We start from the raw sequence: 12,162 nt of genomic DNA on the forward strand, positions 1-12,162 counted from the left end.
CTTCTCCCTTCTCAATTCAGTTCAAACCCTTCAATCTGAAATTCAAGATCTTTTACAATTTGGTCCCATCTGTCTTTGCAGATCATTCTCCCACAATTTCCTTACAAATCCCCCTCCACTCTTAATCAGTCTCTGACCACAGGCTCTGCTTCATTGTCTCCACTGAGTCAACCTCCCACAGACACTGTGCTCTTTTGAATTCCTACCTGTCACTTCCCACCCAGAATTCAAACAGATGCAAAGACAACTTCCTTCACCAATGTTTTCCTCATCATGCTTCCTAAACCCTTGGGGTATGAGCTCTCACTCCTCCAAAGCCCTCAACAGACTTAGATCTTCTTCTAGGGCATTCCTCCATTCTATTTTGCACAGGAGCCAGCTGAGATATAGAATTACCCACCGACACACTGCAAGCCTCACAAAGGCAGGAACTGTGTGTAGACTCAGTCTGATTTCCCCACACTACCTCGTACACATCTGTACATATAAGTGATCGATATATACTTTCTGAATATGCTGCATTGACATGTACTTGAAAACTGTTTGATATAAAAACTACTTTGGAAGACAAAGGAGAAATAAAACTGGAACCCCAGGAAGTAAAAGGAGCTGGCGAAGATTTTGATTCATGCTCCCTGCTTCTGCTGGGGAGCTGTCCAAAGAACAGACTCTTGATATGAATCTGATATTTTAAGAGATGCTCCTAGCAAGTTACTAAAATTTCATTCAATATTTACTGAGTCATTGCTATTTACCAACTTCTGTACCATGCACCCAGGTATAATGATTGACAAGAAATATCCCCTGTTCTTTGAAAGCGAACATAGCCTAATGAAGAAATCCTATATAAACAGATAAATTGAATAAATATAATAAGTTTCCATAAGGTAGAAAGTATATGTGTGCGAGGGGAAGTAGAGGCAGTAGTGGAAGTAGTACCCCTGCATTTGAAAATCAGGGGTAACTTCAGGAAGGAAGTAATACTTGACTGAGGTCTTGAAGAACGGCAGCAATTTGCTGAATGCCAGTGGCCATTCTTGGCAAAGCCGACAAGTATTCACACTTGGAAGATGGTGCTCATGGGAGAGACAGACATTTAGAGTGGCTAGAGCATGGGGTGCACCCGGGGGGTGAGGCTCAGGGGGTGGGGCCAGCCAGTGCAGGGCCTTTGAATGAACGAGTTCTCAAAAGTTCATACTGTGGGCCTCAAGGAGCAATGAACGGGTCCTACAATGCACCTGACGTGCAATGATTCCCACTTCTGCACATCATCATCTCCTTTTTTCTAGCCTCCTGTAGTTCACCCAGGCACCCTGTAGTTCAGCTGCACGATAAAGGATGTGTGTACTGCCTGCCGGCATAGTGCTTCTGTCTGATATTTTGACATTTACTTTAAGGTATAAATACTTGAAATGCAAAGACATAAATATTCAAAAATGGACCTTTTCAGCCATTTGGTCATTTAACTCCATATTACATGTTTATATCCCAACCCTTATCACCATAAGACAAAAAGAAAAACAATGTGCTCTCTCAAGGAGACTAGAGGAATGGCACTTCTCACACTAGAAACTTACTGAGCCGCAATTTTGATGAATTTTTTCACCAGCTGCACTCGCTTGCCCAGCTGGCTGCAGAGGAGAATCTCCGTGGCCACCCAGAGCTGGACCTCATTGCATCTCTGGAGCAGAAGGCTGAGGTTTGCAGTGTGTTCCCCACTTCCCTGTCTGCTGAATGTGAAGTAGATCAGCTCTTGCTGAAAGAAAATGTATTCATGCCAGGGTTTATTTATAGCAAAGTATAGTTGATACAAAATTCGGTCAAATTTTAAGAGCTACTTCAGGTAGTCCCTCCCATATTATTAATATGCTAATGGAGAATATGGCGAACAGTAATATATTAAATTCAAAACGACTCAGTTTTAGAGGTGCCTCATTCAATAATGTTTTTTGTGATTTTTGTGTTTTATATAAGTGATTTTTCAGAATGTAAGGAAGACATCTTTATATACAAATCTAAGATATTCTGAAATTTAAATCATAGTATAAATGGAATCCCCAAATTTCCGAACCTTGTCCTGTTGAAAAATTCAAGTGAAAATGAACACTAGTACTACTAGTATTTGTTAAGGTGCACCTCAGACCCTCACAGGTCTGTTCTCTAAGACAGTGGTCCTCAAATTTTAGTGTGAATCAGGATCACCTGGAGGACTGCTGAAGCACAGATTGCCGGATCCCACCCCTAGAACCTCTGATCCTGCAGGGGTGTGGTGGGGCCGGAAATCTGCATTTCTAACAAGTACCCAAGTCCCGCTGATGATGCTGGTCTGAGTATCTGCTCTTTAAAAACCACTGATGTAAAACATTGTCAAACCATAAATGGAAAGAGAATGAGATTAGGGCAAGGTCTAATAATTTATGAAAGCAAACAAGACCAGTAACTATTTATATAGATGGATCATGTGCAAAGCAATAGATTTGTTTTTAAATGTGTATGTGTGCGTGTGTGTGTGTTTTACAGAGGTAATCTACATTCTTCCACTGCATAAGCAGGGATATATCCTAGTCTACTCACATTTCCAAAGACACAAGTCATTTAGCCTGAAGGAATTCACTACTTGCTCACATTCTGATTACAATATTGAAATCTGTTTAATGAGAAAATACGAGGACATTTGGGTCTCTAAATTGGGAGTGAGGTTCCTTCTTTAGAAGGAAAGGCCACTACAGAATGAAAAATTTTACTACATGGTAAAACAAATGCAACATATGGTTGCAGAGGCCTCTACCGTTTTTCATCTCTTGATTCCCGTGAGCGTTTCCTCTGGCCAAATGTACTCAAGAATTGTCGGTAGCATTTTGCTCCCAATCTATTGTTTTAAACATGTCATAATCTGTCCTTAAGTGAAAAATTGATGGACATAAAAACTTGAAATATATCTAAAATATTCAATAAAGTACTTTAAATCTTACAATGCAGTCTAAACTTGTAGAATGTTCTTAAGTTAAAAGATGCATATGTGTGTACATAAATAAATATGAATATGATTCTTGTACAACTATCATAAACTTCATGGAAAAAATAAACCTATCAATATCAAAGGTAAAATGGTTAATCAACCCCATTAGAGCCTCATCTCCAAATACACATATATATATTTATACACGTGAAATATAGCATATTTATACATTACACAAGCATATGCTCACACTTGGAACAAATAAAAGCATGCTTGCATATTCTGATTTTTTTAGACTTGAGTCAGTCTTTCAATATATTTAAAGTCCCCAAGTATCTTTTGGACCATGTTATTCTAGTATAATTTCATCACCGCATGCACTGATATTCTGCACAAAGAATTCACAGTTAAAACAGCATTTGTATTTTATCTTTTCACTCCTCACGTACCTCGTGAATTGAATTGAATAGACTCCAATCAAAATTCATTAATTCCAGAGCAAGATCCCAAGTGTTCATTCCCAAAATCCTCATCGACCTTTGCTGTGATTCCTCATTTTCTGCAAACGGGTTCTAAACCGACAGAAGCAAAAAGATCCTCAGTAATTCCCAAATGTTTTGCACTGCATTGGCTGGCTGTAGAAAGGCACTAGAAACCCAGATTAGCAAAGCAATCTTTTCTGAGTGCACTTAATATTTTCCCTGGTCTGTTCGCCTTCGGTAAGTTACAGCCAATTTAGGAAACGGTCTTGGAAATAGTAGAACGTGATCAATGATACTTCAGTGAGTTCGCCCGCTCCTCCCCCATCTCTCTCCCCCGCCCCCACGTGCACACATGCACGCACAAATCTGATTATAAAACACTGCCCTGGCAGACAGCATAATGAAAGCGAAAGCCCCGAAATCACTTTGGCTTCTGGTAAGAATTAATGTGCCAGCAGGGTTAGTATAAAAACAAACAAAAGAAATGTCATGGTGCACTTCAATAAAGACAGACATGGCGTTTACAGGAAATATGTTTAGCAAGTCTCATCCCAGACACACATTTACACATTTTATTAAAATGCCTATGGAAAGTAAAAAAACAAATTTAACATGAAATAAAAATTATCTCATTTATATCCCATGGTGGATTATTATTTTAAGCATCAACCACTTTCCCTATGTAAATAGGGCCTAACCACTATGAGGCTGGTAACAGTATTTCCTTAAGATATGGCATAAAAGTATTAGATGCCATCACAACTTTCAATCTATTTCACCACTAAAGTTATTAAAAAGATTATTTGGCATGTTTCCAAAATAGTTGATGTTTTCTAATGAAAATATAAATTCTCCCATTTGAAGGGTTAGATTTGAATAATAACTTTAAAACAAACAGAAGGAACCTTGCAACAATAAATGGCATAGTAGGATAAAGGGAATATTCCAGCTGCCAAATATTAATCCATATTTCTAAACTGAAAAATAAATTATTTGCATTTTAGAAGTTTTACATTGATGAAAAGTTTTCCTATTTTTTTTTTTTTTTAAACCTAGGCCGGGCACAGTGGCTCAAGCTTGTAATCCCAGCACTTTGGGAGGCCGAGACGGGTGGATTATGAGGTCAGGAGATCGAGACCATCCTGGCTAACACGGTGAAACCCCGTCTCTACTAAAAAAAATACAAAAATACTAGCCGGGCGAGGTGGCGGGCGCCTGTAGTCCCAGCTACTCGGGAGGCTGAGGCAGGAGAATGGCGTGAACCCCGGAGGCGGAGCTTGCAGTGAGCTGAGATCCGGCCACTGTACTCCAGCCTGGGCGACAGAGCGAGACTCCGTCTCAAAAAAAAAAAAAAAAAAAAACCTAATGACTGAAGATCTTCACAGAGCTTTCCCACAGACTCAGTCCTCTCAGCAGCAGGTCAAGGCTCACTTTGTCTCTGTATTCCCAGCGCAGGACACAGTGTGCTGCTCAGAAAGCAATGACCAAATGAACCAGCTAACAAATTTTGAGGTGTTGAGGTGGAGGAAAAGCTGAGGTTTCTCAGGGATCGGTCTGGATAGGCTAAGACCAGACAGACTCTACTGCTGACTTTCAAAGAAAGACCCAGAGTGAGGAAGTAACACACATACCTGCTTAATAATTTAGAGGTGTCAGGAAATTTCTCCTTGTTTTTTTGTGCCCATTTTCTCCCTAATTGGGTCCCTTACCCAACTTGAGTTATTAACTCTAGTTATTCAAGGTTGAATAACTCTATTTATTCAAGGTTGTCCATTGCCCTTGCCAAGGAACATTAAATTTTTCTATCTCATTCCTTCAGTGCTCTAATTCCTGTTTTCTAAGAAGATTAATCTACGTGAAAGTGATAGTAGGTACTGGTGTTTTCATCTGTTATTCTTCCCTCACAATGTTAGATTTTAACTGACATCTTTTGGTGATGAAATATCTAAACCTATGATTCCAATAGGACACTTGTAGGTGGTGTGGGGAGTTGGCGGGGGAAGCTTTTGAGGTAGGATGGAGTCTGGCTTCTCTTGGAACATATTTCACAGCACCTATTTATTCCATCAAGGCATTGCCCAGGCCTGCCTTCTTTTCTGAATGTGGCCCTGGACAGTGGTAGATTGAGCCACGGGGATGCACAGGAGGGAGCTGCCTGAGAAGGCCACGTATGGGTGGCAGAGGATGAGTGGAAGATATTCAGAGTGGAAGTTTCCTCTACACAACAAGCCCCACAGTAGCTACATGTCAGATCATCCTCCTTCATGGGGAAAGGTAAAATCAATCTCATTTTTACTAAAAAATGCTGCACAGCACCCAGTTGGTTATGTTTCACTGACAGAATTACATAGGACTTGTGGCCTGCTGAAGGACAGCACAGGAAAGGTCCAAGTAAGGCATATACAAATGAAAGGAATGTGCAGGGGTTTCAGAGTCAAACATATAATTGCATTTAAAAATCGAAGGACTCTCCCTTACTTGGCTGTATGAAGCTAGAGTGGTTACTCAGCCTCTCTCCTGGGGTTACTAGAAGTGTTAAATGAGATACCGTATGTAAATTACTCAGTACACACAGATCTAGTAATAAGTGATTAACATTATTATGGTAGCTTAATATCCTGCAGACAATGTTACATAAAATGTCTTTCCAGTAGACATATATCTGGACGTAAAACTATTATCAGTAGTTTGGGTTAGCCTACATGGTATGCAGGTTTCTCAATTACACATACAACAGGAGCCAGTGAGAAAGACTCACCCCAGCGATGGCTCCATGAAGAGATGGGGACTCTGAGTTTCAGACACAATCGCAATCTGCTACAGCCCACTTTTTCTAGATGACAGATCTGAAGCCTGGTCCTGCTATTCAGAAACCAACCCCAGGACTGAAGTCTTTAGGAACCACAGCAGCAATGAAATCATCCACTTAGGCATAAGTGTTCTTAAATTTTGGACTGAAAGTAACTTAAAGTGCGCGTTCTACATTTCTCCAGACTCTTTCTCTTCAGTGGCAGCTGATGCCCCTTCACCATGACCTCGTTCTACACACAGAAGGCAGATCATCCATGCTTTTCTTCAAGGGAATGGAACCAGGTGTACCAAACATACTGAAACAAAGGTCTCTTTCTCCTTAAATCCACCTAGGATGCATTTCTCAGCCTCATCTCCATATACTCACCGAAAAAGAAGAAATGAAATTAAAATTCAATGGGAGAAGGAGTCACTTGTCTCAAATCCCTTATTTCAGGGGCTCAGAAAGGGTTTCACTTAGGCAGGGTTTAGCATTCCTCAAGTGGGAGTGGATTGAATTGAATTGCTTGACCCCTTTTTGATTTGTAAAAGTACTGTTACTTGGGAATTACATCATTGGATAAGGGAGGAAATAATTTAATTTTTTAACATTCATTATAAACACATAAAAATTATGCTTTGAGTCTGACATTTATGTGGTGTGTATGTTCCGAATAGCAGGACCATTCCTTTTTTTTCTTTTTTTTTAGACAAAGTCCTACCCTGTCACCCAGGCTGGAGTGCAATGATGAGATCACAACTCACTGCAGCCTCGACCTCCCGGGCTCAAGAGATCCTCCCACCTCAGCACACACCTAGGGACAGCAGGTGTGTACTACTATGCCCAGCTAATTTTTAAATTTTTTTGTAGAGACAAGGTCGCAAACTTCTAAGCTGGTCTCAAACTTCTGAGCTCAAGCCATCTTCCTGCCTTGGCCTCCCAAAGTGCTCGGATTACAGGTATGAGCCACCTCACCTGGCCTGTTTGTTTCAAATACAAGGCTGAAGGTCCTTACCAAAGTGTCCGCCAGGTCTTTCCGATAGACATATATCCGACCAGATGCCTCGAGGGATTTGGAGATGACTAAGTCATTCGGCTGAAGTTCATGCTTTCCTTTATTTGAAAACAAAAAAAAAGGAATAATCAGAAATATAAGAGTAGCAGCAGTAGGCCTACACAGTACACTTAAGTGAAACTGCCAAAGAAAAATACTTAAAAGTAAATAGAACTTAAAGTGGATTAATTCAGTTCTGCACACTCTATACAATGACAACAGTGGCATCACAAACAGCTCTCACTGCTCAGTGGCCAGAAAGTGGAGTCCTCTTGAAGTTCTTTCCTATAACATTTAGTCATTGTTTGGAACATAGAACAGTTTAAGAGAAAAAGTAAAATTTACTCATCTAAGATAACAATACCATGTTAACACTGGTTACATTTAGGTCTATTTTTGTTCTGATTTTTATATAACTATGTGTATATATACACACACCACACAAATTGCACTGATTTGCAATGATTTATGCATATGCATTTGTAATTATTGTGGATACACATATACATTTGCAATTATTCCATAATTTTATATTCTGATATTCTTATAAGCACTTTATCCACTTAACAAAATTATTTACATACGTCATATTTAATTGGTTATATAATAGTTCATTATACCATCATTTAATCTTTCCTCTATTGTTGAACATTTAATGGTTAATTTTTTGGGTCATATAAATTAGATGGCATGATGTATGTTAAGTACTGGCATGGGGCCTGGCACATAACTGGGGTTTGGTAGATGGGATCTATTATTATATCAGCCATAATATATATTGCTGAAGTCAACATCTTTATGTTTAAATCTTTGTCTGCTTATAAATGATTTTCTTAAGACGGACTCCCAGTATTAGAATTACTAGGTCAAAGGGAATGAAAATTTTTTAAGTTTTTGATACAAGCTACCAAATCGTTTCTGATTTTTATTTTTTAAAAAAGACAATATATTTTCCTAAAAAATAGGTATAAAACTTGCACACTGACCAACACTGATCATTACTTTTTTTTTTGAGATGGAGTTGCGCTCTGTCACCCAGGGTGGAGAACACTCATGCGATCTCAGCTCACTGCAACCTCTGCTTTCTGGGTTCAAGTGATTCTCCCACCTCAGCCTCCCGAGTAGCTGAGATTACATACAGGTGCCTGCTACCACGTCTGGCTAATTTTGTATTTTCAGTAGAGATGGAGTTTCACCATGTTGTCTAGGCTGACCATGAACTCCTGACCTCAAGTGATCCACCTGCGTTGGCCTCCCAGAGTGCTGGGATTACAGGCATGAGCCACCGCGCCCAGCCTAGTCAATACTTTTGGTAAGTTTACTATTTTGCTAATACAAAAAGTAGATTCTCTGTTTACTTTGTGTTTCTTAACTAGTAGGTTGAATATTTTTCATATATTCCTCTTCTATCTTATTTCTCTTGATGAAAATTATTCCTATCCTTTGACCATTTTCTACCACAGTTGGAGCCCTCTTAAAACATAATAGCTTTCTTCCTAGAAAATGCCCTCCTCCTAACTACAAAATGCATATGGGAGTAGACTAAAGCCATATTAAAGTTTATTTCACTGTGACACAATCAAGTTCTCCTAAGGTAGCTGTTCGGTTATCCAGCATGATTGGGAAATGCAATATTCCATATGCCTTTTCTAGATAATTGACCCAAATGCAAAGTGTAGTTTTGAACATTTCTGTTTAATACACAGTACACAAATAATAATCTAATATATTCTTTATGGCCCAGCATTATAAAGATCCACAGTACTATAATGTTGGGCTGGTGACATGTATAGTGGTGGATGATGTCACATGGCCGGGTTCTGAAGTTTCATCTCCTGGGTTCCATCTGCTCCTTCTTTGTTCAGCTATAATTTCCTGCAGCCCTTTCTGTGCCTATGTATACCTTAAATCTGAATTTATGAGAGCCATTCACACTTTATAGAATAAAATGTCATAACTTTCTGATAGCATTTTTCTATTTGCTGAGAAATATTTTTCCCCTTATTTTCAGGTTTGTCACTATACTATGAAAGATTAAAACTGATAGAATTTTAACCTCTGAATAACTGGGTAGTTTATTGTTACTACATACATATAACTACCCTGGGTAAAAAACAGCTAAAAATCTACCAAAGCTATGAGAATGATACTATTGTTCCTTTTAAAAAATCCATAAAACCTCCAACATCTCTGACATCTTAAAACTTCGTTTTGACAAAAATAAAGAAAAAACTCACCATTTCTTTTTGAAGTAGCACTAAAATATAATTTATTAAAAATGATGTAATTAGAACAAGGAATGCATTAAGCTCTTGAGTTTGTTTTCTTCGTTAAAACATTATTGTTTGGGGGATAAAAAGATGCAGGAAGAAAGGTTCCCTACAGACAAAAAAAAAAAAAAAAGGTAGAGGATGGAAAATAATGGCACATTGCCAAATCTGTGGGATAATTCAAGAGATATGCTGATATTTCTAGTGATGATTAGCAATGGGTCTATACACATTACAATGCTATTGCCCATTCTGATGAATCTAATTTAATAGAGTGTGAAAATGGTATTTCACAGCCACCAAATAGATATTGGGCAGTGAAAGAGCCGCTCATTAACTGCCAGCTTCTCATGAGGCCCTGGGTTGACTCTCAGTCAGCTCCCAAAGGAGACGGGTCTCAGTTTTCCTGCAAAGTTCATTCAGCTCTTCCTTCTCTGGCACCTTCTGTCTGAATGGGGACCCCAGGATCACTCTCTGTAATGGTACTACCTTGAGAGGCAGATGCTCAAGCTTAATACTGCTTAATTAAGCAGTATTGATAAAGCTTAATACTGTTTAAAATCCTTTTATATTTTTGGTCACTTGAAAATTAAATATACATTTATCATACCTAGTTGAAATATATTATCAAAAATCGAACCACTTTCTGATTATAATTCATTTAGCCCATATGTTTCTCAAATTCTTTTTTCTAGATCATGTTTTGCTAAGATATACAATTAGAGCCCTAGGAGAGGGGGGAGGGATTCTTACGTATTAGGCCCAGGAAGAAGGGCTTCATTTGCATATGTAATCCGCCAGCTTGTAGGACCATTTTACCTACCTGTGAGCAACAAAGCCATAGGAACAAGATACTTTACCCTCAAGTATATTCTGATACTCGTTTCCCAACTGGAGAATGATAACAAAGGGTAAACAGGAATGCAGTTTATCTGCTCCCCTCCCCCGCCCGCATCTCTGGTTGATTAGTCCACACAGTGCTCACGTCTTTCAACTACTGATGCTAAGTCACTTTCTTTGTATTTTTTCTCAGGGTTAAGGAGATATTAAATAAAGATTGCAAACCAAAAAAGGAGGCCAGCAACACAGATCTGACAGGCTCCAGTGAAAACGAAGTGGTCTGTTCAAACCGCACAGATCAATAGTGTCAGCTTGTAATCTGTGTGATCTTATTCAAAACAGACAATAAACCATTCTCTGAGGATAAATAAGGCCCAACAGAAGGAGAAGCTGTAACCAGGTCTCACTCCCCACGTCCACCTAAAGGAATATTGCCGTGTGAGCTTTCAGCTTATTGTACAGTTTGTCTTTCTTTCAATAGGGAGTCTTTAACTATTAAACTGTCAGCCCTCAATAGGACTGGTTCAAGGCCATCTTTCCTTTTTTTCCCCCCTAAAGTAATTTCACTCTTTAGCAATTTCCCAAGTTAATTTAAATAGGAAAATAGAAGGCTTATCTAGAGTACAAAATATGAAAAGCTTCATAATGTATTTCAAAACACTGGCATGCCTCTCTATTCAGTTCTTGGGGAGGAAATTCAGTATCCCATAGTACCCAACTGTTGTCATGGAAACACTTCTGGTAGGCAGCTTCTTATTGTTACTGTGGCCATCCAGCTGCGGGTCCAGAAGGGAGGAGCTGCACTTTTACCCTACAAAAATGCCAACTCCCTCCTTTTGAAGGAGATCAGTGAAATATTAATATTCAAGGGTGGAAAACAACTCACCTCCAGAGAATGTGATGGCCACCAGAGCCAGATCCTCTTCGGCATACTGGATCTTTTCTGCCACGAATTTTAGGATCTCTTGGGCTGTACTGGAAACTTTTGCCTTCACACTGACATAGGAGTGCTCTGTTATATACACGTGGCAGAAAACTGCACAAGTGAAAAGAATTGTTTGGAAACAGAACAGTGACTTTTCCAAATCAAGACACCTTGATCAACTTTTCTAAATCAACCCACCTTGCTATTCTCTTCAGTATAACACATACAGAGTTAGATTTTTTATATATGCACATGAGCGCCTGAAGGTATATGTCTATGAATGTGTGCTTGCAAACAAATGAAACTCAGATGTTATAAAGCTAGTCAACAAGCACAAGTACTATTTAATCTTTTAATTCTGTAATGAGAGACCCGAGTCATACAAGTATGTACTCATTGTAGAAACCATCTGACCATCATACAGTGGAATCTGTGGTGCACAGACTGTATTTTTAAATCCCTTCTTTGACAGTTGCCGAGATCTCCCAAAGCTGCATATTAAAGTCTCTAATTCATAAATTTTTCCTTTACACTCCATTTCAGGACAATCTCAGTGGCCCAATCAAGAACACCGTATTTTGCTATTAGAATTCTCATAAGTTTATCTAAAAATCTGTCATCTGCTTTGGTTTTTGAGTTCAGCTTTCTCAATCATTTAAGAATGACTCCATTTCTCCCATCAAGGTAGTGATGAATTTAGTTTCCAAATGGAGGTCACATTTCTAGCCTTTTTAATTTCCTTTTTTATTGTCTGTGGTGCTAATAATTATTACTAGGACATTATCACTGTCAGGGTGAATGGGTCCTGAAAAATGTTTTCTTTATGATATTAATAGCAGAA

At 38.9% G+C, this 12,162-nt stretch overlaps 1 protein-coding gene across 1 annotated transcript in view; it reads right to left on the bottom strand.

The window, feature by feature from the left end:
* The window catches only part of RAPGEF5 (Rap guanine nucleotide exchange factor (GEF) 5), a 247,962-nt gene that overhangs the window by 25,372 nt on the left and 210,428 nt on the right, over positions 1–12,162 (bottom strand). Inside the window, exons 17-20 of the mRNA XM_011973915.1 lie at positions 11,283–11,432; positions 7,248–7,345; positions 3,409–3,531; positions 1,578–1,756 (exon numbers count right to left, since the gene is read on the bottom strand). Of these exons, the coding sequence (XP_011829305.1) occupies positions 1,578–1,756; positions 3,409–3,531; positions 7,248–7,345; positions 11,283–11,432 (550 nt within the window). The remainder of the gene's footprint in view (positions 1–1,577; positions 1,757–3,408; positions 3,532–7,247; positions 7,346–11,282; positions 11,433–12,162) is intronic.

This window comes from Mandrillus leucophaeus, unplaced genomic scaffold (genome assembly GCF_000951045.1).
Source record: "Mandrillus leucophaeus isolate KB7577 unplaced genomic scaffold, Mleu.le_1.0 Scaffold140, whole genome shotgun sequence".
Classification (NCBI taxonomy): domain Eukaryota; kingdom Metazoa; phylum Chordata; class Mammalia; order Primates; family Cercopithecidae; genus Mandrillus; species Mandrillus leucophaeus.